This window comes from Dipodomys merriami, unplaced genomic scaffold (assembly GCF_024711535.1).
Source record: "Dipodomys merriami isolate MVZ:Mamm:240054 unplaced genomic scaffold, mDipMer1.0.p SCAF_22, whole genome shotgun sequence".
Classification (NCBI taxonomy): Eukaryota; Metazoa; Chordata; class Mammalia; order Rodentia; family Heteromyidae; genus Dipodomys; species Dipodomys merriami.
In genome coordinates, this window is record NW_027203604.1 from 16,781,756 (window position 1) to 16,809,017 (window position 27,262).

The 27,262-nt window shown below is 50.3% G+C and overlaps 1 protein-coding gene across 1 annotated transcript in view; it reads left to right on the plus strand.

Annotated features, from left to right (window-relative positions):
* The first annotated feature begins 1,530 nt into the window (after positions 1-1,530).
* Foxk1 (forkhead box K1) overlaps positions 1,531-27,262 on the plus strand; it is a 52,762-nt gene continuing 27,030 nt past the window's right edge. The window contains exon 1 of the mRNA XM_070033458.1: positions 1,531-2,121. Within this exon, the coding sequence (XP_069889559.1) occupies positions 1,544-2,121 (578 nt within the window). The 5' untranslated portion in view covers positions 1,531-1,543. The remainder of the gene's footprint in view (positions 2,122-27,262) is intronic.

Sequence of the window (27,262 nt, forward strand, 5' to 3'; positions counted from 1 at the left end):
TGCCTGTTTCTGCCAGAAGCAAGGAAGTTCCTGCCTTGGAGAAGCCATGTCTCCCTTCTACACCCCCAAGTCACCACACTGCCCACCTGACCATACCAGACTTAACCACTGTTGTGATTACTCATTTATTAGTATGTGTCTTTGAGTGATGATGTCATTATCTCTGACTAGAACCAGCTTACTTTCTCACACTCAGTAATTATCAAATGATGGCTGGAGGCATGGCTCAAGTGGTAGAGCACGTGCCTAGTAAGTAAAGTTCAAGTTTAAACCTTAGTTAATCACAAAAGAAAACTATCAAATGAGTGGTATTTCGTTATTTATTTAAATACTCATTTTTGGTCTCAGATAGCAATGTAGGATCAGAACACTGAATTCCATCTCCCCCCCCCCCCCCCCCATATGACTTTATATGCCTGGCTAGGACACCGAAATCTTTTTTTTTTTTTTTTGTCGGTCGTCGGGCTTGAACTCTGGGCCTGGGCGCTGTCCCTCAGCTCTTCAGCTCAAGGCGAGCGCTCTACCACTTGAGCTACAGCGCCACTTCCGGGGACACCGAAATCTTAAGGTGATTTTTTTTTTTTTTTTGGTCGGTGGTGGGGTTTGAATTCTGGGCCTGGGCGCTGTCCCTCAGCTCTTCAGCTCAAGGCTAGCACTCTACCGCTTGAGCCACAGTGCCACTTCCGGTTTTCTAGTGGTTTATTGGAGGTAAGAGTCTCACGGACTTTCCTGCCCGGGCTGGCTTTGAACCGTGATCCTCAGATCTCAGCCTCCTGAGTAGCTAGGATTACAGGTGTGAGCCACCAGTGCCCGGCTTAAGGTGATTTTTTTTTTAAACAATGATGTCCAAATTTGCCAATCTGAGTTTTCAGCTATGAATTTTCTCCGGGGGGGGGGGGGGCGGGGCGGCACCAGTAGTCCTGGACCCAGTGTGTTCATTCACTCCGTAAAATGAGAAGAATAAAAAAGGATTGGGGATGGGCTCCAGTGGCTCACGCCTGTCATCCTAGCTACTCAGGAGGCTGAGATCTGAGGATCACAGTTCAAAGCCAGCCTGGGCAGCAAAGTCCATGAGACCCTAATCTTCAACGAAGCACCAAAAAGAGTCAGGAGGAGGGAGAGCTGCGGCTCAGGTGGTGGAGCCCTAGTCCTGAGCGAAGAAGCAGCTCAGGGACAGCGTCCAGGCTGAGTTCAAGCCTCAGGACACACACCAGGATCGGGATGGGCTGGACGCAGGTAGGGAGTCCTTGATTGTGGTTGTGGAGGGGGCCACGTTCTCGGGTGGCGGACGGGAGCGCGTCCCCTGCTCATTTGCTCCTGTCTGCAACGATCCGGGAAGACAACTTCCCGCGAGCCGCCGAATCCTCCAGGACGGTCGGTCGCCGTCCCGTTCCGCGGCTCCTGCGCGCCGGCTCCGCTCCGGTCCGGCCGCAATCCGGTCCGGGTTTCCGCGCGCGCCCCGCGCCGCCCCGCCCCGCGCCGCCTCGCCACCGCCGCCGCCGCCGCCGCCGCCGCCGCCGGAGCCGCTCGGAGCTGCGCGAACATGGCCGAAGTCGGCGAGGACAGCGGCGCCCGCGCCCTGCTGGCGCTGCGCTCGGCGCCCTGCAGCCCCGTGCTGTGCGCCGCGGCCGCCGCCGCCGCCTTCCCCGCCGCCGCGCCGCCGCCGCCGCCGCCGCCCGGGCCCGCCGCGTCCCCGCCGCCGCCGCCGCCGCCCGCCCAGCCCCCGCCCGGGCCTCCGCCGCCCGCGCTGCCGCCGCTGCCGCCCGGCGCGGCCGCGGCCCCGGCCCCCGACCCGGCCCCGGCTCCGGGCGCGGGCGCGGCGCCGGCGCTGGTGGCCGCGGCGGCCGCCTCGGTGCGGCAGAGCCCGGGGCCGGCGCTAGCGCGCCTCGAGGGCCGCGAGTTCGAGTTCCTCATGCGGCAGCCCAGCGTCACCATCGGCCGCAACTCGTCGCAGGGCTCGGTGGACCTGAACATGGGGCTGTCGAGCTTCATCTCGCGGCGCCACCTGCAGCTCAGCTTCCAGGAGCCGCACTTCTACCTGCGCTGCCTCGGCAAGAACGGCGTCTTCGTGGACGGGGCCTTCCAGCGGCGCGGCGCGCCCGCCCTGCAGCTGCCCCAGCAGTGAGTGTCCCGGGCCCCGCGGCCCGGCCCCGGCGTCACCCCGGCCCCGCGGCCTGAGGCCCGGGGTCACCTCTTCCGGATCCCTCCAATCTGAACTCTCAGGGTTACTTGTGACCCCCCCCCTCCCCCTCTAGCCTGAAACCCCTGGAGTCATTCCTTCTGTAACTTCACTGAGCCTGACCCCTCCCGCCAGTCACCTCCAGTCTCTCCCAACCTAAATCTTAGGGTCATTCTCATGCCCTAAGCTCCTCATTCTGGACCCCTCTCTCCCCCCCAGTCATTCCTGTGTGACGCCTGATGATCCTCACCCCCTCTTACCCACATACCTGCTGCTGCCGGCTTGAACCAAGAGGGACGCTCCTCAGTCTGACCTCCACCAGCCCCAGGGCATACCCCTAGCCCCACAGGTTTGGCCCTGGTGGTCGTTCCTCGTAGCCTGGATCGGTGGGCCACGCCACCCCTGCCGCCCAATCTAGGGGATGCTCTGGTGGGAAATCAGGCTTCAGTTCACTGTAGTCTAGCTTCAAGGGCATGTCTCCAAGGCATAGATAGACTCAGCAGGGAGGGGCCGGGACAGGAAGTACCCTGCCTTAGTTTCCCCCCAGGAGGCCTGCAGGGGGCATTACCCCCTGCGTATAGACCTGAATCCAAGCGCCACTAGAATCTCAAGCCTGTGTCCTAGGAGTCTCCAGCATTTCTACCCCGGCCCTTCCCTACCCTCCCTGGCCCACACTCCCGTTTCTCTGTCCTCCTTACCAACCCCAGAGGTCCCAACCTCAGGGTTTGTAGGCCTGGAGAAAGCCTATTTAATTACTCACTTCCTCTGTGGCACTTTCTTTTTCTACTCAGTAATTGCTGGTAACCCTTACTAGTGTTTGTGTTCCTCAAGTGCCTTCACGTTTAAGAGTGACCGACTGTCTCATTACCTGCTTTTATGAGGACCTGGAGTCCAGGGAGTTTCTGCTCCCAGGCCTCAAGCTCCTTTCTGTAAATGTCCCCGGTTCCTAAGGTCTGGGTAGGGTTGTGTGTGCACCTCTTTGAATAAAATTCAACTCCAACAGTGACTCATCCTATTAGGGCGTGAGAAGGAAGGTGTACTCCTGTTTTGCCAAACCTGAAAAGCGGGCACTTGTAAAGTCAGGACCCAGAAGAACAGTTGTCTGCCTAGGTGGTTTTCTTTCTTCCATAAGCTTTGCAGTGTCTCCCACACTTCCTTCCCTTCTGTGTTAGATGAATTCCTGGGTCTGTGTCTTCCAGGAAAAAAAAATGGCAGGTGAACACTCACTCTGCCTCTCCTGGATGCCCAGAGCCTGCCTGCACCATCATGTAACAAACATTTTGTATGCACCCCCCCATTGTACACTTATGTTCCATGGGGTTCCTCCCTTCCACCCCTCAGCTTACTGGATCTTGAATGAAGCTTGCTTTTGCTCTGAAGCTTTTTCCTTCAGGGTGCTCAGCATCTGAATAGGGCAACGCCCAGCCCAGCATGGTAGGTAGGAAAAGTTACTGGTGTACACAACTCTCCAGTGTTGGTGTGGTTGGTGGAGCATTTTAAAACAGTTGCTTAGCTGGCAGAGAGGCATTTGCTAGCCCCTGAGTTGGTGCTTTTGATGTGTGCAGACTGCATTGCCTTCCGTCGCTGTCTAAACTAAAAGGGGCTGTGCTTTGGAGCACCAGCCCTATCACCAGAGATGTCACCTGCAGAGAACAGAAGCAGTGTGCCTAAGGAAACCAGATGGAGGTGTGGTATCTGCCCTTCTAGGGACAAAAAGGAGCCTTCTAGAAGTTTTGCTTTCTTTGCTTTGGGAAGCTAACCTATGCATTTGTTTGTACAGAATCCAGTGTTGTCAACTTCTCTTTTAGCCTGTGTGATTGAAAACAAAACATTTCATTGAATGCAGAGCCAGGAAGGTAGATGAGTACATGTTTGTCACCCTGAAATGAGAAATTCATTATTGACTTTATAAATAATGGCAGTATTGTGTGTTTGTTCCCAGGCTTCAGTATCGTTTGTTGTTGTTTTGTTTTGTTTGTCTGTTTCATTTTGAGACAAAGTCTTACTACTTAGGCCAAGCTGGCATCAAATTTGCTATGTAGTCCAGATTATTCCTTGAACTCATTATCTGCCTACCTTAGCCTCTTCAGTATTGGGATTATAAGTGTATATCACTAAGCCCGGCTGACACCCAGTTTTCATGTTTGGAGTTACAGATTCCTTCACTGTAAGCTGCCAGCTCTCATGTTGTGTAGGGATTTTGTTGACTTGACTGTGTTTGGATTTAGTCAGCTGCAGGTCTGGTTTTGCTCACATGGATTCCCAAAGCAGTCTTGTCCACAGCTACCTTCCCTGTCCTAAGGAGAGCTGACAGCCACGTGGGTGACATTTGTACATATCATTCTCCTGGGTGGATTCCATTTCATCTCCTCCATCACTATTTCCTATATATTCAACTCAATTTATTATTTTTTTTTTGTGGTACTGGGATTAAAATCCAGGGTCTTGCGCTTGCCAGGCAAGTGCCCTAGCACTTTTGGCTTTTGTTAATTTTTCAGTAGGGTCCCATGTTTATGTTCAGGCTGGCTTGGGCTACAATCGTGTGTGTGTGTGTGTGTGTGTGTGTGTGTGTGTGTGTGTGTGTGTGTGTGTGTGTGTGTGTGTGTGTGTGTGTGTGTGTGTGTGTGTGTGTGTGTGTGTGTGTGTGTGTGTGTGTGTGTGTGTGTGATGAGGCTTGAACTCTGGGCCTGGGCGTTGCCCCTCAGCTCTTCAGCTCAAGATTAGTGCTCTACCACTTCAGCCATAGTACCACTTCTGGTTTTCTAGTGGTTTATTGGAGATAAGAGTCTCATAGACTTTCCTGTGGGGGCTGGCTTTGAACCGTGATCCTCAGATCTCAGCCTCCCGAGTAAGTAGGATTACAGGCATGAGCCACCAGCATCCAGCTTGGGCTACCATCTTCTTATTTGTGCTTTCTATGTAACTGGGATGATAGGCTCAGATCACCACACCCAGGTTTTTATTTATTTTATTTGGTTTTTTTTCTGTCAGTCGTGAGGGCTGAACTTTGGGCCTGGGCACTGTTCCTCAGCTCTTCAACTCAAGGTGAGAAGGTGAGCTGTTCTACCACTTGAGCCACAGTGCCACTTCCGGCTTTTTTCTGCCTATGTGGTGTTGAGGAATGGAACCCAAGGCCTCATGCATGCTAGGCAAGCACTCTACCACTAAGCCACCTTCCCAGCCCCCACACCCAGGTTTTTATTGGTTAAAATTGGATCTCCTGAACTCTTTGCCCAGGCTGGCCTTGAATCTCAGTCCTTGTAATCACTGCCTTCTGACCTGCTAGGATCACTGGCTGCTAGAAATACCAGGTGGCACAGGCCACCTTGTTCAGCACAGATCTTCAGTATTTTTTATGACTCTTGAATCAGTTTGGAGCTGAATTTGTTTTGTCAGTTGTGGGGCCTGAGCTCAGGATCTAGGTATTGTCCCTGAGCTCTTATACTCAAGGCTAGTGCTCTACCACTTTGAGCCTCAGTGCTACTTCTGCTTTTCTGGTGGTTCATTGGAGTTAAGAGTCTTACAGATTTTCCTGCTCAGGTTGGCTTTGAACCACAATCCTCAGACCTTAACCTCCTGAGTAGCTAGGATTACAGGTGAGATCTAGTAGCACCTGGTGGAGCTGATCTTAAACTGCTATGTGTAACCCAGTGGAGCACAGTCACATGGACCTGAATGTGCTTGGTCTTTTCTCATCTCAGAAGCTAAGCAGGGTTGAGCCTGGTTAGTACTTGCATGGGAGAATCACCAAGAACTGCCAGGTGGCTGGAGGGAGTGTGCTCAGGTGAACCTGGCAAACTCTAGTACCCCAGTGGTAGCATTTCTTGTGGACTTTATGCACTTGACAGGGGCAGACTCTGTGCTAGGCTGGCGGGAGGTAACTGTGAATGTGTTTTCTTTGTTGAATGAACAGATTCACACCTAATTTCACACATGTGCTTCTGTAGGGGAAACCCAGATTTGCACCGTGGCTGCCTTTGGTCATTGTGCATGTGTGCATGTGTGCATGTGTATAGGTCTTTGAGCCATTTAATTCAGAAGATGAATGAAACATGACTGGCCAATTCAAAGACTTTCTTGGCTCCTTTTTTGTCCTTCCTCCTTTTCTTATCTTTTTGTTGTTGTTGTTGTTGAGATATTAAGGATTTGAACCCAGCGTCCCACACATGCTGAACAAGCGTCCTACAGCCTGAGCCATGTGCCCCTGCCCCATTCCTCTCTTTCTGTAGTCTGTCCCAGGTCCCTTGTAGGAAGAAGCCTGGGTTCCTCCAGAGATGAAACCAACTTCCCTGACCATAGCTTTAGTGACTAGGAGTAACCAAGTCTTTTCTACTTCTAGTCTGTTTTCAATGAGCATAGATATATGTATTTTTTTTTAATACCAGTCCTGGGGTTTGAACTCATGGCCTGGCCACTGTCCCTGAGCTTCTTTTGCTCAAAGGTAGCACTCTACCATTTGAACCACAGCACTACTTCTGCCTTTTTTTGTGTATGTAGTACTGAGGAATCAAACCCAGGGCTTCATGCATACTAGGCAAGCACTCTAGGACACATTCCCAGCCCCAGATAATTTAAAAAAAAAAAAAACAAAAAACAAAAACTACTTCACTACAAAAAGTTTCAAAACATAAACAGTAACAAAATCCCATTTTCAAAAAAAAAAAAAAATTCCATGTTCCCATTGCCCAGAGACACAGTTGCTGTCTGAGCTGTCTGATGATCAGCTAGACTTGTTCCGAATCTGTTCTAGCCCCAACTACAAAAAGTAAAGTGAATCCTGGGGTCATATCAGGCTCAGAAAGATAAGGGTCCTTAAAGAGCCTCACCCCCAGTGTCCTTATCACCCCACAGATTGGTCCCCAACACTGCACTCAGGCTCCCTTGTTGGCTCGTGACTACTTCTCTATCTCATGGTGTTTATTTGGATCAGGATCCAAGGAAGAGCCCTGCACAGCTGGCTTTGTTTGGCCCTTGTGTCTCCTAACCTGAGTTTATTCATTAAAAGAGCAGGGTCACTTGTCCTGTTCCCCTGTCCCTTACAGATTGGATTCCCTTGGCAGTGATTAGCATGGCCTTCTCCCCTCCTTGCTGTAAATGGGCTGTTGGTCCCAGAAATTTGATCAAAGTCCAGTGTGATTTTTCTCCCCCAGAACTCAGGTATGTGTGTGTGTACGTGTGTGCGTGTGTGTGTGTGTATCTTGACAAAGTATCTGCTTGTTTCCCCTTTTTGTAACATGAGAGGCTTTGGGTAGTTGTTGCTTGGGGTCTCTCTCTTTGGCTCACTGTGACTGCAGTGCCAGGGATTTATTTACCTGTGAAAAGTGGCTGGATGAATGACTAGCCTGTTGACCCAGTGTGGGAAGTAAAGGGTAACGAATTGTTACTGAGGAATTGTTGGTAGACATGCAGATGTAACATAGTTTCTCATGATATTTCCATTTGATGTGGGTTTACCCAGGAACCAGCATCCAGCCACTTCTCAGTCAGACATCATTTTGAAATTAATGGGAAAGTGCCCTGGACTTAAGGCAGCAAGTTTGTCTGAGCGCCCACTGTGCACTCGATCTTCTGGCATTTCTTACCTCAGCACCACTTTCCCAGTGTTTTTTTTTTGTAAATAATGTAATAGTACAGCTAAACTTTTGCCTCTTTTTTTTTGGGGGGGGGCGGTCCGGTCGTGGGGCCTGAACTCTGGGCCTGGGCGCTGTCCCTCAGCTCTTCAGCTCAAGGCTAGTGCTCTACCACTTGAGCCACAGCGCCACTTCCGGCTTTTTTCTTTTTGCTTATGTGATGCTGAGGAATCGAACCCAGGGCCTCAGGCGTGCAAGGCAAGCGCTCTACCACTGAGCCACCTTCCCAGCCCCTGCTTCTTTTTTTAAAATAAGTTTTTTATTGTGAAAATACTGTACAGAGGGGTTACAATCACATGAGCAAGGTAGTGAGTACATTTGTTATCAAGCATTGTTGCTTCCTCCTTTGTTTTTCCCCTACCATCCCTTCCCTCCCGTCTCCAACTACATCCCCCACCCCTCCCTGCTTTCCCAGTCCTGAGGTGTCAGGTAGGGCTCTTTCCAGGGGAGTTAGGGCTGTGTATATTCCTAGCTGCTGTAGGGAGGGAGCTCCATTTAGAGCCAGAGAAGGTGGGCAGAGATGTGATTGGGAGGGCTCCAGAATGGGCCAATTTTGTTGTAGCTGGGGTAGCAATAGAAGCTATCTGGGGGAGGGGAGAGGAAAGAGGAGATGGGTTGGACCTGGGCTCTAGTGGCCCTGGAAGACCAGAAGAAGTAAGTCCTGAGGGGCTTTCTTTGTAGAGGAAAGCTGACCCGAGAATGTAGCCCTGCAGATCCAGGCCAGTAGCGCTGCAGTGGGTTGCCTGAGGCAGGGAGGAGAACAGGAAATCCAGCCTGGTCTCCAACTATAGGCTTTATTCTCTTTTGCTAGCTGGCTGTTATGTGGATTAGCTGTGTGTGTTCAGTCACTGTGATCAGTCAAGCTACCTTGCGGAGTGGGAGCTGGCACATGGAGTCAGCTGCACATGTGATGCTCCAGCTCCACAGCAGGAGATTCTCTAAAACAGTTTTTATAGAGTTTGAAGACAGCCCATGCGTGGAAATGAATTCCTGCTACATGTGAGGGGGCCTTTGTCACGGGTGGAGCCTTAGGCCTTGGGGGAGTGGCTTTGTGGGGTTCGTACTTCATCCTTGTGAAAAGACGCAGCTATGTTTAAAAGTCTGTGCCTAAATGAAACACACATCTGATTTGCCGACAGGGTAATTTACCGCTGGTGGCTTTTGAGTATTGTGAAGGTCAGGGGGAAAACTTGCTGAATTAATGACAGCTTAGACGACTCAGTGCCTCACTTGCATGATCACCCTGCTTGCAGCACTTGGTTAGAGCCAGGCTTCTGTGAAGCCCTTTTACTTTCGCTTCCTGGAAAGGACCCCGGCGTGGACTCTCTGGCAGCCGTGCAGCTGCTTTCCCTGCCATGGTGGCTTCTCCTGAGCTCCTGGTTTCCTGTACAGTGGTGCTGCCTAATTGAGAAGGAGAAATGCACGTGGGAGCATAGTCTGTGGCTCTATAAACAGAAACCCAGAAGGCGTGCTGCACGTTGCTAGGGGTCTGAGGCCTGGCCAGGCTGCTGTGCAAGCACTGGCCTCGCGTGGCTGTTTCTAGACCATTGTTCATGGTTCCTGCCTCCCTGCTTCCCTTGGACATAGTGAAGATGCCTGACGCATGCTTCATTGTTTTATTTACATAGAGCAGTTCCCACTGCTTGCCCTGTGTATCTGTGCTCTTCTAGGAGTGGCTTCGCCTAGGTAGCCAAGGCTGGTCCTCAAATGAACATTTTATGTGTGGTTCCTTGAAAAGAATCAGTCTATCCCTTGTCTGACCTTGTCAGGAAGGGTGGAAACTGTCTTCCATTTGTTCTCTCTTCCCTAGTACTGCAGGGCTCCCTCTCCAGTACCTTGGGAGTCTGCCTCATGTGCTGTACATTCTTCTCTGACACATAGCTGCCAACCGGGGGAGGGGGAGAGGCAAAATTGCTCTGGATTTTTTTTTTTTTTTTGCCAGTCCTGGGGCTTGAACTCAGCTTGTATGCTGTCCCTGGGCTCCTTTTTTTTTTTTTTTTTTGGGTCTGGTCATGGGGCCTGGGCGCTGTCCCTCAGCTCTTCAGCTCAAGGCTAGCACTCTACCACTTGAGCCACCATTTCCGGCTTTTTTCTTTTTGCTTATGTGGTGCTGAGGAATTGAACCCAGGGCCTCGGGCATGCAAGGCAAGCGCTCTACCACTGAGCCACCTTCCCAGCCCCCTGGGCTCTTTTTCCTCAATGCTAGCCCTCTACACTTGAGCCACAGCACACTTCTGGTTTTTTTTTTTTTTTTTTTTTTTTGTTGTTGTTTTTCTGTGATTAATTGGAGATAAGAGTTACAGACTTTCCTGCTCAGGTTGGTTTTGAACCACAATCCTCAGATCTCAGCCTCCTGAGTAGCTAGGATGAGCTACCAGCACATGGCTTCCGTACTTTTGTGGTAGAGTTTTTAACTTTGTTGTTTGTCTGTACTGAGGTTTGAAATCAGGGTGTTGTGTTAGCTAGGTAGATGCTTTACTATTTGAATCATTTCCTCTTTTTCATTGGTTATTTTCTAGGCAGGGTCTTGCTTTATTTCTACCCAAGCTGGCCTGGATTGGGATCTTCCTGTTTGTGCTTCCCCACATCTCTGCGAAGACTGTGTGCTCTACCTCATAGTCATAGAAATTCTCAAATAGTTTGGTCTCAGATCTCTTGATCCCTTCCATGTCACTTGGGACCCCAGAGCATTTTGTTTATGTTCAGCACTGTATTTATCAGTTGATGCTTCACACAGAAGTTAAAACATTAATAATCTACTCAAGATGTAAGCAATAATAAAACTTATTTCAAAAGTAACTTTTCTGGAAAAAGACCCTAAATTTGACTGGGTGTAGAAGTACAGCATGACTCCAAGCACTCTGGAGATGGAGGCTGGAAGGTTGTGATGCGAAGCCAGCCAGGGCTGCACAGGAAGATCCTGTCTAGAAACAAAACAAACAAGCCCCCCCCTCCCTATTTTCTAAAACAAAACAAAAATTAGAATAAGGTTTATATTGTAAACCTCAGTGTCTGGCTTGCTAGAGGCAGCTGGACGCTGCTGGCTACTTCTAGTGCTATCTGTGTTATGTTGGCTGCAGTGCATGGGGTTAGACTCAGCCACACCTAGGTGGAGGCTCTTTCTCTTCTGAGTCTGTGGATACTGCTGTCTGTGTCTCACCTGCACCTGACAGCGCCTGTTCTCAGGAGGAAGCCCTGCTTTGTGCTCTGCTTACATGATGTCCACTGCTCAGAAGTGTGGTGTGGAATTTGTTTTGTTTGTTTTCTTGCTTTTGTTTTTGTTTTTTTGCTGGTCCTGAGCTTGAACTCAGGGCCTAGGTCCTGGCCTCAGCTTTTCTAGATCAAGGCTAGCACTCTACTACTTGAGCAACAGTTCCTCTTCAGGCTTTTTTTTTTTTTTTTTTTTTTTTAATTTTCCTCAGCCTCCTGAGTAGCTAGGATGACAGGTGTGAGCCATTGGTGCCCTGTACCACTCACTTTTTAAATGTTTTAGAAGTTCAGTGATATACAGTATATAGTTGTTTTGTTCTGTTTTGTTTTTGTTTTTGTTTTTGTTTTTGTTTTTTGTCTCCTGCGCCCTGTCCCTCAGCTCTTCAGCTCAAGGCTAGCCCTCTACCACATGAGTCACAGTGCCACTTCCGGGCGTTTCTGTTTATGTGGTACTGAGGAATCGAACCCAGGGCCTCATGCATGCAAGGCAAGCACTCTACCACTGAGCCACCTTCCCAGCCCCATATAGTTTTAAAATAGATTTTTATTTTTGCCAGTCCTGGAGCTTGAACTCAGGGCCTGGGCACTATGAGCTCTTTTGCTCAAGATCTACCACTTGGGTCACAGTGCCACTTTTGACTTTTTCTGTTTATGTAGTACTGAGGAAACAAACCCAGGGCTTCATGCATGCTAACCAAGCACTCTACCACTAAGCCACATTCCCAGCCCCTTAAAATAGATTTTGAAAGCACTTTGAAGTTCACAGCAAAGCATATTTTTACCAAAAATTTAAAAAGTTACATAATTTAGTCATTGCCTCATTAACCATCTTGTGCTACATTTAATTTTGTGTTTGTTCAGTGTGTGTGTGTGTGTGTGTGTGTGTGTGTGTGTGTGTGTGTGTGTGTGTGTGTGTGTTACAGTATTGGGGTTTGAACTGAGGGCTTCATGTTTACTCAGTAGGTGCTCTATTACTTAAGTCAGGCTCCCCAGTCCTTTTTGCTTTACTTGTTCTTTTGAATAGGGCCTCATGTTCTTGCCAAGGCTGGCCTGGATTGTGATCTTCCTATTTATGTCTCATGTGGGTGAGATCATAGGCATATATCACCACACCAAGCTTGTTGGTTGAGACAGGTCCCCACTAACTTTTTGCCAGGTCTGATCTTGAACTTCCATCTTCCTGATCTTTGCCTTCTGACAGTTGAGGTTATAGGTATGAGCTACCACACCAGGCTAAGTTTAGCACTGGCATTTATTCCGGCCTTGGTTCTTCCAGATTGTCATTTCCCATAAGCAGGCGGGCTCCTACTTGCCTTCTGCTCTCTGGTGACCCCTGTCCTTTTAGTGGCAGGTTAGGGCCCCTGGAGGAATATGGGCAGAGGGACTGTGGGCAGACTAGGCATGGCAAGCAGGTGCCCTGTAAAAGTCTCCAGCAGTACAAGCCACGTGCTGGATTTTATGGGCAAAGTGGTGATTGTTTGGAACCCTTCATGAAACCTAGAGTGCATACTTTAAAACACTACCACTTTTGTGACATAGCTGCATCTTTTCGTCTGACTCAGATACACTCCCTGTGGACTGCTTCTGTCTCCGTTACCCGCCCCCCCCCCCCCCCCCACACACACACCAGAAGTCATGTGGATAAGGCCTGGCTTTCCTGTGTGTGTAGTCAGGGTCTTCTGTTCTCCACAGGCAAGCCCAGCTGGGGAGGGCTGGCGGCTTCAGGATTTCAGAGCAGCTTTCCAGTTGATAGTCATATTTGTGCACGTGACAATGTGTCTACCTGTCTGGTGTGGGGCATCCACAGAGATCTGCAGCTGCATGTCAGTGCTGCTCTCCTGCCTGCTGGGGGCAGCACTGGGCCAGACTTGGAGGCGCCACACACAGGGCACTGGGACCTGAGCTTCCCAGAAATGCCACCTCTGTCACATCAGCCGTGGTCACGTGGCATGCTAGGCGCAGCCTCCTTGGATAACAGAAGCTGTGGCCTGTGTGCTGGCAGGCCTTGAGCTGGGCTGGAAGGGTGTGAGGCTGGCTGCAAGGCTGCAGGGAGCCAGAGAGAAAAGTTCCTTGCTGCTCTGGATGCACGTATCCTGTCTGCCTGGCAGGTATGGCCCTGCGGTTGGGAACCAACAGTGACTCATCACCACTGCCGCAGCTTAGGGAAAGCACCTCCCCCTCCTCCTCCAGAACAGCAGTTTCCCTGCTACTGCAGCAGCCATGTCAGCCCAGGAACTGGGGAGCCCTGGAACTGGGGCGCCCTGGTTTGGTCCTAGCCTGGCATAGCCCTGCCTGTCCAGTGCACGGGTCCCTTTGCAGTTGGTGTTTTCTCTGTAAACTGGGGATGAGGAATATTCCAGCCTGTCTAGTCCAGTTGGACCACCAGGGATGCCCTTGTAGAGTTTAGAACTTTCTCCAGCTGCACCGTTGCTGTGTGGCAGTCACAGGCCAGCAAGGGCTGTTGGGGTTTGGGGATATGGCTGACATGACCGAGGAACCACATTTTATTCTAGTTTAGTTTTTCAGTCAAGTTGGAGTAGTCCCAGAGGCTGCTGCTGGCTGCAGGCCCGTGGTCCCCTGGCTGCTGGGCATGGCTACCACCTCACTTTGCCTAGTCACCTCACAGGCCCCTCACAGTGGAGTGGAGGCAAAAGTCATCCACAGGTCCGGCCCAGGTTCCCCAAGACACACCATACACAGCTGCAAGGGGAGGACCTGCCAGCCAGCCCTTGCTGAGGGCTCCCCTGGAATGTCCGTCTGCTTACCACAGACTGGGTGGTAAGCTACCTGCACTCCTCCCCCTCCCCTCTGTCATCCTACAGTTCAGGTAGGACAGGTGGGCACGGTGTGTCTGCTATTGTTGTCCATGCAGCCCACATTCATCCCTAATAAGCTTTACTGTGCCTGTGCCTTTAGTTCATGGGGCCTGCCATGGCAGGTCACTACGTGTGTGATGAATATTGAGTGTTGCCTGATGCGTTGTCCCACGAGAGCAGTGTGCTGTCTGGAGTCTGTAGCGGCATCTGTGCTGACTGGGCCTGCCTGGCTGCTGGCAGGAGAGGTGAGGGTAGGTTGCAGGGAGAGGAGCCAGTGAAGTTTGTTCTCATACCAATGAGCAGAACTCAGGCCCCTAACTTCAGGGAAGGGCAGGCTGCCAGGGTAAGAAGAGGACAGTGGCCGGGCGCTGGTGGCTCACGCCTGTAATCCTAGCTACTCAGGAGGCTGAGATCTGAGGATCGCGGTTCAAAGCCAGCCCGGGCAGGAGAGACTGTGAGACTCCTATCTCCAATAAACCACCAGAAAATCAGAAGTGGCGCTGTAGCTCAAGTGGTAGAGCGCTCGCCTTGAGCTGAAGAGCTGAGGGACAGTGCCCAGGCCCAGAGTTCAAGCCCCACAACCGACCAAAAAAAAAAAAAAGAAGAGGACAGTGGTTCCCTGAACAGCTGACCAGTCCATTAGATCAGAGTAGCCAGCTCAGCTTGTGGCCTCCAAACCCACTAGTGTCTGTGTTTATGAATAAGTTTTATAGGCACACATCATACCTGTGGATTTTTGAGCTGTTTCTAGTTGCTTACCCAAGTTAGGCCTATGGTCTTTGTGGCCTGTGCTATTTACTGTCTGCCCTGGATTGTGGCAGAGTCCATGTCAGCACATGTTACTGAGATACTTGTTTTGTAGGAGATAGGAGTAAGAGTAGATTCTTTTTCTTGATACCAGTCTCCCTGTGTTTCAGTCCTCTTGCCTCAGCTTCACAAGTTCTAGTCCACTAGTGTGCACTAGTGTGCACTACCATACTGGCTCCCGTGACGCCCTTCAGAGCATCCTGTCCCTGGTAGAGCTATGGGAGGTCTCTGGTATGGGATCCCACCTAGAACTGTTTTATTTATGGGCATGTCTCTTTCTAGGCTCCTTCACCCAGAGAAGTTCCTCTGCTTTTCTTAGGCGTTATTTATTTTGGTAGCACTGGTCTTCGAGCTTGCTGGGCAGGTACTCTACCACTTGACCCATGCCCTAGTCCTTTTGCTGTTTAGTTTGTTTTTAAGATAGGGTCTTGTGCATTTGCTGGACCCATTCTCAGACCACAGTCCTCCTTACCTCTGCCTTGTGAGTAGCTGGGATGTGTTCTTAGACCCTGATCCTTCTTATGGCTGCCTCCTGAGTAGCTGAGATGACAAGCATGTACCACCATATTCAGCTTTTTTTTTTTTGGGTCTGGTCATGGGGCCTGAACTCTGGGCCTGGGCGCTGTCCCTCAGCTCTTCAGCTCAAGGCTAGCGCTTTACCACTTGAGCCACAGCGCCACTTCCGGCTTTTTTCTTTTTGCTTATGTGGTGCTGAGGAATCGAACCCAGGGCCTCTGGCATGCAAGGCAAGCGCTCTACCACTGAGGCACCTTCCCAGCCCCCCATATTCAATTTTTTTTGTGTGTCTGTGTGCCAGTACTGGGACTTGAACTGAGTAAGGGTCTTAGCTTTTTTGCTTGAGACTAGCACTTTGCCACTTCAGCTAAGCCTTCACTTCTGGCTTTTTGGTAGTTAATTGGAGTTAAAAATCTCACATTACTTTTCTAGCTTTGAACATCAGTCATCACTTCTCAGCTACTCAGAACTAGCTAGGCTTACAGCTAAGGCACCAGTGCCTGCCTTCAACTTGATTTTATTTTATTTTTTGCCAGACCTGGGATTAGAACTCAGGGTCTTGCCATTTCGTTGTCCCTGAGCTTCTTTTGCTCAAGGATAGCACTCTACCACTTGAGCCACAGCGCCACTTCTGGCTTTTACTGTTTATGTGGTGCTGAGGAATTGGACCCAGGGCTTCAGGCATGCTAGGCAAGCACTCTACCAGCTGCTCAATTTGATTTTTGAGATAGTGTTTTACAGTCTTGCCCAGATTGGCCTCAAACTATAATCCTACAAATTTCCACTCTGCCCCCATACAGTGGCTGGGAAAATAGGCCAGTTGGGCATTGGTGGCACATGCCTATAATCCTAGCTACTCAGGAGGCTGAGATCTGAGGATCACGGGTCAAAGCCAGCCTGGGCAGGAAACTCTGTGAGACTTATTTCTAATAAACCACTCAGAAAACCGGAAGTGGCACTGTGGCTCAAGTGATAGAGCGCTTGCCTTGAGCTGAAGAGTTCAGGGACAGTGTCCAGGCCCAGAGTTCAAGCCCCATGACCGGCAAAAAAAAAGAAAAAGAAAAAAGAAAATAGGCCGGATATTTTGTAGACTATCTCTCAGTTTAGAGTCTTCTGATTAGAATCAGATCAAGCCCCCTCAACTAGTATAGTAGAAGAGGGACATGTGGCTTCTCTGGGTATCCCTGAGAGCATTCATTTATATCACTCTTTTCCTAGTTCCCTAGTCACCCTTTGCAGTTAATAAGTAACATTTGTAACCATCACTGGTATAAATGTTCGGCAATTCCTGCTTGCCTCTATCAGCAGTGATTGCTTTGTCTTCCTTCTACTGTTGTATCTCTTTTCTCTTTGTTGTCTTCAGTTGGCTAGAACCTCTAAATAAACACTGCAGTAAAGCCTTCCTTTCTTTGTTTTCTTTGGAGGTACTAGGTTTTGAACTCAGTGCCTTGTACTTGATGGACAGGAGCCTTATCACTTGAGCCATAAATCCAGTGATTTTTCCCTGCAGGTGTTCTCCCTCTCCTCCCCTCTTAGAGTCTCACTAGCTTTTGCTTCTGTTGGCCTTGGAGGATGATTCTTCTACTGCTTCCTGTGTAGCTGGGATTACAGGTTTGTAGTGCCATGCTGGGCTTGGTTTTTGTTTTTTTGGGGGACAGTGCTGGGGTTTGAATTTAGTGCTGCTTCTCACTTGCTAAGCAGGCACTCTTCTGCTTGGACCATGTCCCTAGTCTTTTCTTGGCTTAATTTTACAGATAGGGCCTTGCATTTTTTGTTTAGACTGGGCCTTAGAAGCCAAGATCCTCATACCTCCTCTTCCTGAGTGGCTACAATTATATCCTGTGCCACTGCACCTGGCTCAAAGTGCTCCTTTCTTGCTGCTAGGTGGACAAGAAATGCTTAGGAGGCGTTTCATAGTGAATATAGTTTAGCTGCTTAAGAATGACTTCCTAGGGGTTGGGAAGGTGGCTCAGCGGTAGAGTGCTTGCCTCACATGCATGAGGCCCTGGGTTCCATTCCTCAGCATTTCATAAACAGAAAAAGTCGAAGTAGCACTGTGGCTCAAGTAGTAGAGAGCTAGACTTGAGCTGAAGAGCTCAGGGACAGCGCCAGGCTCAGAGTTCAAGCCTCGTGACCCACAAAAAAAAAAGAAGAAGAAGAAGAACAATGGCTTCCTAGCCAGGTGTGGAGTACAGTCTCAGCACTGCAGCTGAGGCAGAGGCTTTGGAGCCAGCCTGGGCAACAAAATGAAACACTATCTCCAAGTATGAAACAAAAGCAACTTTCTTCAAGAGGCCCTTGGTGATATATTCTGCACCCACAGAGCCCTGTGATTATTGTGGTCTTTTTTTTTTTTTTTTTTTTTTTTTTTTGTCGGTCCTGGGGCTTGAACTCTGGGCCTGGGCGTTGTCCCTCAGCTCTTCAGCTCAAGGCGAGCGCTCTACCACTTGAGCTACAGCGCCACTTCCGGTTTTTCTGGTGGTTTATTGGAGATAGGAGTCTCACGGTCTTTCTTGCCCGGGCTGGCTTTGAACCTCGATCCTCAGATCTCAGCCTCCTGAGTAGCTAGGATTACAGGCGTGAGCCACCAGCGCCCGGCTATTATTGTGGTCTTTTGTAGCTACATTTTTCTGATATGCTTTTAATTTTTGGAGAGTAGGACCACATTTTTCCTGTTGATTTCTGTAATCACAGTATATGCCAGTATACTGGGCATATAGTTGGTACTTTGGAGGTAAAAGGAAAACCAAATAGTTCTGAAGAACTAGGAATCACCTTGGACCTGGTTGGGTTATGAGGGTTAATTCACTTAGCTTTTTGTAGTTGTGAGGAGACTGGTCCTGGAGCTTGATATTAGGACCTGAGTATTGTCCCTGAGCTTTTTGTGCTCAAGGCTAATGTTCTACCACTTGATCCACAGCTCCACTTCTGGCCTTCTGGTTTTATAGACTTTCTTGCTTGGGCTGGCTCTGAACTGCAGTCCTTAGCTCTCAGCCTCCGGAGTAGCTAGGATTACAGGCATGAGCCTCTGAGCCCACCAATTCACTTTAAAAGATGAGGCTCGGCTGGGCTGGGAATGTGTCTTAGTGGTAGAGTGTTTGCCTCACATGCATGCTGCCCTAGGTTTGATTCCTCAATACCACATAAACAGAAAAAGCCAGAAGTGGCACTGTAGCTTAAGTGGTAGACTGTTAGCCTTGAGTACAGAGAGGCTCAAGCCCCAGGAATGACAAAAAACAAAACAAACAGATGAGGCTCCGTCAGGTGAGTTGCATGTTGTCCAGTGAGGGGCCTAACCTGGGATCCTAGTCCCCTTACCTGTCAAGTGGGAGCACTATCCACTAAGACACCAGAATGCATGTTAGAAGTTCAGCCTCAGGGCTGGCATGGAGGGAGTGCCCATGGCCCCCACACCCAGGTCTTCCCTGCCCTCTCTGTTGTCATTGCCCTCATGCATGCCCAGTGCGGAAGACGTGGCCCGTACCCACCTCTCCACCCCACCAACTTGTGCTGTCACTGCACATACCAGAAGGAGCCTGGGGTAGGAAGTGCCAGAGCTCTTTGCTGTGCTCAGGGCTGCTCCTGTGGAGCCCGCCAGCCCCCTCTGCACCAGCAGAGGGGCTCATCAGCTGATAGGTACACTCACTAGTCGGTTCACATTCTTGCACCAGCTGCTGGGTCAGCCAAGTATCTCCAAGCTCCCTTCAGACTCTGGAGCTTGTATGATCCGAGCAAAACAGTGGCTTTTGTCTCCTTTGTTGTCGTGCAGCTGTCTAGAAAACAGGAGCTCAAAGTGCAGGGCATGTGAAAAGACAAGCAAGCTTTACCTTGAATTTGTTTAAATAACCTTTGAAAGGGCTGGGAATGTGGCCTAAGCAGTAGAGCACTTACCTAGCCCTGAATTCAGTCCCCACAAGTTCTGTGTAACCACTGAGAATCATTGCATTTTGTTATATTTTTCTATATCCCCTTTTTGGATGGCACTGGTCTTTGAACCCAGACCCTTAGACTTGCTAGGCAGGTATACTATCATGTGAGACAGTCCCCAGCCATGTTTGCTTCACTTATTTTCCAGATAGGGTCTACACTTTCATGTAAGCTGGCTTAGGACCTCGATCCTCCCTAACTCTGCCTTCTGCACGACTGAGGTAACAGATGCCTTTTTAAGTAAGAAAAACACATTGCTGATGAACAGAGGTCCCCAGCATCCCCCTTCCTTCCTGCAGTGTTTTTCATCACCAGCAGCGACTCTGTGGCTGGCTTAACTGCCCTGTCCCAAACCTTTTTTTTTTTTTTTTGGTTGTAGGGCTTGAACTCTGGGCCTGGGCACTGTCCCTGAGCTCTTCAGCTCAAGGCTAGAGCTTTACCACTTGAGCCACAGCACCACTTTTGCTGGTTAACTGAAGATAAGAGGCTCATGGACATTCCTACCCCATTTGACTCTGAACCTTGAACCTCAGCTCTCAGCCTCCTGAGTAGCTAGGATTATAGGTGTGAGCCACCAGCGCCCGGCTTCTCTCTCCCAAACTTTTTGTTTGTTTGTTGGTTTGTTTTTGCCAGTCATAGGACTGGAACTCAGGGCCTGGGCACTGTCTCTGAGCTTCATTTGCTCAAGGCTAGCACTCTACACTTGAGCCACAGCATCACTTCCAGCTTTTTCTGTTTATGTGATACTGAGGAATCGAACCCAGGGCTTCATACATGCCTGGCAAGCACTCTACCACTAGTCATATTCTCAGCCCCTGTCCCAAACTTTTAAGAACAAAAATATCTAAGAGTAATAGAGGTCAGTTTTGTGTGGGTTCATAATTTACATTGGTGGTTTTTATACAGTTCTCTTCAGTAGACTGTTTCTGTTTGCTTTTCTATGACACTATCGTTACTCCTATCCAGGAATACCTGATCTCCACAACTCTGATACTCCTACTCTGGTCCTAGCTATGGCCACCACCCTGCTTTTGTTTTCTGAGTGGCATTGTGGCTTCCTGTTCCTGGAAGGCCCTGACCACCTCTGCCTTGGGTTCCTCAGGGGTCAGACATGGCCTCCTTCCTCGAAACTGTGTGCCCCATTCTGAGATTACACCCAACCTTCCTGTGTCTTTGGAGCTAGCAGTCTACCAACCTTTCTGGTCATACCCAGCATCCTTTGTTCCTAAGGTCATCTTCCTCCCGTCCAGGCCCCACTACTTTCATCCTGGGTTCCCAGAACCCATGGGCTGCTCCTGGACATTTCCTTGCTGAACTGGGTGGATGGGAAAATGTCTCGTCCCTTCCCACTCTCCCCTCCCTTCAGCAAAGAGAGGGTGCCTTTTTTCACACCTTGGCTGGTAAAAGGTGGAGTTCTTGGCATGTGTCAGGCCTGTGTCTCTGAGGTCTTGCTCGCTGGCCTGAGCTGCTAGGTGCAGTGGGGTCGGCAGAGGGACACAGCCCAGAGTGAGGTGGTCTTGGGGTCTGCAGAAGGCTTGAAGGACAGGAGGGGTATTCTTCAACTTGGGTGGTTGGCAAGGCCCTGGTGCAGAGACCAGGCAGGATCTCCCAGGTGCTTTGTGCATTGGGTGGAGGGCGACTTGGTAGAAGGACAGAGCAGTGGGCCTCCATGTGGAAGAAGGGTCCTAGGGCCTGACATGGACCATGGAGAAGGGGTGCCAGGACTCAGCTAGCAGATGTTTGGTAAGGGTGGGGATCTGTGCATTTTAGACTTGAGGACGGAATATCATCCAAGATTGCTCTTATTATCTATGGAAAAGTGAGATGGTTGAAAAAACCAAATTATGCCTGGCATGGTGGTGCATACCACTAAATTCTAAACCTCTAATCCCAGCACTAGAGGCTGCGGTATTTCAAGTTCAGGTCCAGTCTGGGATACATAGTGAGACTCTGTCTCTAAGGAGAAAACCAAGCCACAAACCCCCAAGTTATCTCCAGAAAGTCAAGGCACACTGGGTACACAGCATGTTCAAAAACCTAGGCAGAAGACTGGGTGTCTCTGGTACTCTGCTGCAGAAGCTTTCAGAAGCTTTTGGAACATCGTGCCATTGTGGCCATGTAAAAGTGATAGCAGAGCCTCAGTCCACTGGCAGCTCTACAGGACTTGGAGAACAAGGGCTTCATCCCCGTGGGGATGTGACAGGAGCACAGCGAACCCACGGCTTCAGGGAAGCATGGAGAGCCCAATTAGGAATGGGCTACTAGGGGCTGGGAAGGTGGCTCAGTGGTAGAGCACTTGCCTTGCAAGCATGAGGCCCTGGGTTCGATTCCTCAGCACCACATAAACAGAAAAAGCCGGAAGTGGTGCTGTGGCTCCAGTGGTAGAGCACTAGCCTTGAGCTGAAGAGCTGAGGGACAGTGCCCAGACCCAGAGTTCAGGCCTCATGACCGGCCAAAAAAAAAAAAAAAAAGGAATGGGCTACTACTGGTGTCACAGTTAGGGCTCAGACCTTGCATGCTGCTGTCCCCCTCCTTCAGGTGACGGGGCTGCTTGGAGCAGTGCTGGCAGGTCCCCTCTGGCCACCCACAAGGGATAGAGCTAGCCCCATCCTGGCCGCTCATGCACCCTAGTGCCAGGTGGAGGTTGGTGCCATCAGGAGCACACAGAATGGAAGGATGTGTCTGAGCAGGGGGTTCCTGTGGCTGCAGCCACTCATCCTCAACGCCTCCCAAGTGATGGCCTATTGTTGTCACCATTGCCGTGGTAGGATGGAAATGAGCTGCCTTTCTGAGTGTCCAATAAAGGGACCTTAAGCATGTGAACACAGTTTTGTAGCCATCACTGTTGTCCATCTCCAGAACTTTCCACGCTGGAGTTGTGTACCACTACATGCTGAGACCCCATCAGTGCTCAACCCTGACTGCCACCTTGTTCCGCCCTGTGGCTGTGTTGCAGCCAGACTCCAGCACTCACCTACTTACTGTGCATGCATGCATGCATGCAGTGTTTGTATCTGCTCCTCAGGCCCATGCTGCTCGCTGCCACTTGCCCTCTGCCCTTTGCTCTCACACTGCTGTCCCTGCCACTCTCTTCCATGCAGTGACCCTCGTCATTATGCCCCCAGATCCCCATGTGGGGTTCTAGTGTAGGTGGTGGCTGCCTTACATGTCCACGTGCTCCTCCTCCTCCTCCTGTCCTCAGCTGTCAGGGTTTACTTGGTCTCTACCCCTACCAGGTGGCAGGGAGGAGGCGAGGCTGCCTGTGGAGCCAGTGTCCTGGGAGCTCCAGGGCGCAGAGGCCTTCAGCCCTGGCCAGGAGGTCCTGGTGTCGGCACTGTCTGCTTTGGTGATACCTCACCTGCCTCTGGTGATGCGAGGGTCAAGACACCTGACTGCCAGCTCTACTCCACACTCACCTCTGGTGCTCACCTCTCACCATTTCACCTGCCTTCCTATGGCTTCCAGCCTTTTGTTTGTTTTGTTCTTTTCTTACCAGTCCTGAATTCAGGGCCTCTAATTTTTGCTCAGCCCTTTTATCCTATAGCAGTTGTTCTACCACTTGAGGCCCCCCTCCTCTCCCTTTCTGGCTCTATGCTTGTGAATTGGAGATGTTCCTTTAAAAGGAGTCCTCAGATCTCAGCTCTTTGTGACACTGCTTTAGCCAGGCCCTGGAAAGGTGGCCACAAGAGGATCCAGGAGGGCAGGTCCTGAAGGCAGTTGCAGCCCCAGGCTCAGGCCCAGCACAGTCCTGCCTGGGCTGTTTCTGTCATCCTCTCTCACCAAGGAGCCCAGGAGGATCAGGTGATGATGGATCAGATGCCCTTCAAAGGGCAGAACAGAGCAGAAGGCGATTGATTGCTGGTTCTCTGTGTGTCTTCTTGGTGGAGAGATGTCCAAGGTCAGCAGACATCTTAATAGAGACCTATCACAGTGGCCTAAGGGCAGATGTGACCTGAGTGAGGGTTATTTCCTTTCCTAAGGTATTGGGTAAATTACCCTCAGTCTCTTCCTGGCCTGGACACCGCTGGGTTTGTCACCTTGTCTCCCCTGAGGGTCCCCTCTACAGGTCTGGCCTGCCATGGGCTTGCTCTGGTCCCACCGTGCTTCAGTGGTTGTGCAAAAATTACTGCAGGAACTAATTTGTCTGCTTCCCAGGCTAGTTGAGTTCTGCTGCCCTTTCTGCATCAAAACTGAACACAAGCCGGGCGCTGGTGGCTCACGCCTGTAATCCTAGCTACTCAGGAGGCTGAGATCTGAGGATCGCGGTTCAAAGCCAGCCCGGGCAGGAAAGACTGTGAGACTCCTATCTCCAATAAACCACCAGAAAACCGGAAGTGGCGCTGTAGCTCAAGTGGTAGAGCACTCACCTTGAGCTGAAGAGCTGAGGGACAGCGCCCAGGCCCAGAGTTCAAGCCCCACGACTGACAAAAAAAAAAAAAAAAAACTGAACACAAGGGGAAAGCAGAGCATGGATACGTGGGTCTCTGGTAGGCCCTGGCTGAAGTTGGGGGGTGGGGCTGGGCACCCCCAGTGGTGTAGGGAGAGCTCTGTACTCTGGACTTCGGGGAGGGCGGTGGGGGACACTGGTGAGCATCTGGCTCATTTTTTATTCCAGAGAAAACTGTGCTGATGAATTGGCCGTCAGGGATGAATTGATGGGACTGAGGATGCAATTTACATAACAATTAAACTAGTTTAGTGTGTCCTGAAATGCTGCTGGAAGAGGGCTTCTCCCTGGGTGATTTTCAGTGTTGTTAATCTGCTTTATGACCCAGTTTCCCCAACTGGGTAATTGCTCCTTCATAGCATTAAATCTGTTTAGAGATTTGGGATTCTGCCATAGCAGGAAGTGGCATGGGAGGAGTCCATGGAGTTTTCTTTTTTAAATTTATTTTATTTCCTCCCATTCTCTCCCCCCCTCTCTTTCTCTCTCCCTTTCTTTTTCTCCTCTCTCTTTCTCTAGCTGTCTTTCTTTGCCTGTCCTGGGGCTTGAACTCAAGGCCTGGTTGCTGTCCTTAAGCCTCTTTCTGTGCTCAAGGCTAGTGCTCTACCACTTGAGCTACAGCATCACTCCAGCCTTTTCTGAATAGTTTATTAGAGATAAGAGGCTGGGGGACTTCCCTGTCTAGGCTGTCTTTGAACCATGATCCTCAAATCTCAGCCTCCTGAGTAGCTAGGATTATAGGCATGAATCACCAGCACCTGGCTTCTTTTTTCTTTTTTTAAGACAGAGTCTCACTGTGTAGTCTGGCTGGTCTTGAATGCTCAATCTTCCTGCCTAATCCTGGGAGTTAGGGTTATAGGCATGTACCACTGTACCCAGCCAGAGTTATTACTGGTGTTTCCTGGTGCTTTTCACCTTGCTTGTCCTTCAGGTGGTGTGCCCTGAAAGACATCCTGTCCCTTTGACTTAGGTGTGTCACTAATTCTTAGTTGCACACTTGCTGAAATTTGGGCAAATGTGGAGGTAATGACTATAAACAGTGGTGCCACAGGACTCCTGAGGTGTCTGGACCCAGCTCTACCTGCTGGGCTGGCTTCCAGGAGCCTGTGGAATGGATCGCATCCTTAGAGGGTCGGCGGGTCGGCGCTCCCACACAATATAGTCCCTTCTCAGTTCTTACTGGGGCTGTGGACAGGGCCCTTGGTTTGTTTGGGTTTTGATCTGGCTGGTGGGGAGGTCTCTGAGCTGCTCTGTGCACCAAGATGGTTGTTGATGCCTGGTCACCAGGGCGTCCACTGCCTTGGGCCCATTTCACCAGTGGCTCCTGTGAAGTGGTTTTGCAGTATCCCAAGACACTTACATAAACTTGTATCATTTGAATGGCTGTTGGTTCCAAAAGGTAAAATTGGACTTTCCTGGGCCTGGGAAGGAATTCTGCCATGATTCTGGTTGATGCTGGATGCACTGGCCTAGAGGCCCTGCCCCACCCTAGTCCCCAGCCAATTGGTAACCCCCCCCCCCACCCCCATCTCCAGCTTCTTGTTCCAAGGCTGGCAGGGCAGGGCTGGCAGCAAATGCCACAAGGACTGGTGGGAAATTCTGCCTCCTGAGAGCATCTTGGGGGTGTGGACTCCCCAGCTTCTTGCCCATGCTGTAGGGTTTACTCTGGCCTTGCCACCTGGAGAGCACCACCCAGCCCTCAAGTCTGCCCAGTCCTCACCAGGTTTGTCTTGTCTCCCTGTGGATCCAGGGCCTCTCTGGCTAGCTAGCTGCCCTGCCTCTCAGGGGTCCTCTTTTCTTCCCATTCTTTAGAGGCTCTGAAGTCAAGGCTCACTGTGCAGCTGAGCAGTCCATGGAGGACTCATGCTGCCATCTCCACCTGCCGGATGAGGCCTCACCTTCCACCAAGCAGGCAGACGTGCTTTCTTTGCCACAGGAAAGTGTCCTTTGCCTGGTAAAAGCAGTCAGGTCTCGTGCTAGTCCAATGCACAGGAAACCCACAGGGCACTGGTCATTTGGTCCTGGTCACATGGGTAGTGGCCTGTGTGTCCCTCACTGGAAAATGGATCTGCCTCCAGTCATCCTGTGGAGAGGACTGTGTGCATTAGTGCTCATGTTGGCTGTAAGCCTCCTGTCACAGGTTGGGATGGAACAACAGGCAAAACACATGACTTTTAGTAATTAACTGTATGGTGTTGACAATTCAGCAGCACTTTCTGTGGTTTTAATTATATCATCTAACAAATGTTGAAGAATATTCAGTGTCTTAGTTTCTTCATCGGCATTTGAGAGTGGGAGTTGAGTACAATCTGTCACTTACTGCTTTGCTGATTCAGGCGCTTGCCTGCTCCTGGGAGATCCGTGTCCCAAGACACAGTCCCGGTGGGCCTCCCTTTTGCGGTGGGAGATACAGAGCTAGATTCCTTCCTGGATCTGACTGCTTGCCTGGCAAGACCAGAGCCACACACACGCCCTCCTCTAATAGGGGACTCATCTGTCTTCATGAAGCTTTAAAAAAAATTTTTTTTGACAGTACTGGGGTTTGAACTCAAGATTTGTGCTTGTTAGGCAGGGCCTGAGCCACACTCCTAACCCTTCAAAACTGCTTTGACTTTTTTTTTTTTGGGGGGGGGTCCCAGTTGACTAAATTTGCCTTTGTTCAAAGAGCCTGATTGAATAATCTGCTGAGCTAGAATCCTACTAAAAATTGTAATAAACAGGGCAAGCATGGTAGGTCATGCCTGTAATCCTAGCTACTCAGGAAGTGGCCATTGGGAGTATTAAAGATTGAGGTCAGTCCAAGCAAATAGTTATTAAAACCCCATCTTAACAAAAAAGCTGGGTGTACATAGATCTAGCTGTGCAGAAGGTGTAAATGGAATTGAAGTCTATAGAGTGCCCCATGACAATCTGGGGGCTTATCTGGCAAACAGAGCAGAAAGGACTAGTATGTGGATCAAGTGGTAGAGCACCTGTCTAGCAAGCATAAAGTTCTGAGTTCAAGCCCCAGTACTGTTGGATGAGATGCTCTTAGTAGCCATGATAATAATGGTAAGCAGCAGAGCCCTGGTGCCTCTCCGTGGCCTGCCAGGCCCTGAGCCTGCTCCTGCTCCTGCTCCTTGCAGCCCCGCCTCTTCTTGTGGTGTGGGATGCACTGTGAGGACCTGCAGGAGTCTTTCACGCACATGTTGAGAGTCAGTGCCATGGAGCTGTTTTTTTTTTTTTTGTTTTTTACTTATTTATTTTTGTCAGTTGTGGAGGCTGAGCTCTGGGCCTGGCTACTGTCCCTCAGCTCTTCACCTCAAGTCTAGCACCCTACCACTTGAGCCACAGCACTACTTCCGGCTTTTTTCTGCTTGTGTGGTGCTGAGGAATCGAACCTAGGGCCTCATACATGCAAGGCAAGCATTCTACCACTGAGCCACCTTCCCAGCCCCTCTTGGAGCTTTAAGACATAGTGGCCTTGTGTAGTTGGCATCTTCCTTTTCTGAGCACTCCACAAACTCATGGCCCTGGACAGTGTCTGCCTGCCCACTGGCTGCCCTTGTGTGGCCCTTGTTTTTCTTTAGTAAACTATAGCTCAGGCTTCTTTTCCTTCTTACTGCCAAGCGATTTTGGTTTGCCAAAATGTTGGATGGATGAGATTTTGTGCCTGGTGTGAGGATGTGGTGTAGCCGCCTCTGTGTGGACCATGGTTCTGATGCAGCTCCAGGCACAGCAGACACCCAGCTGT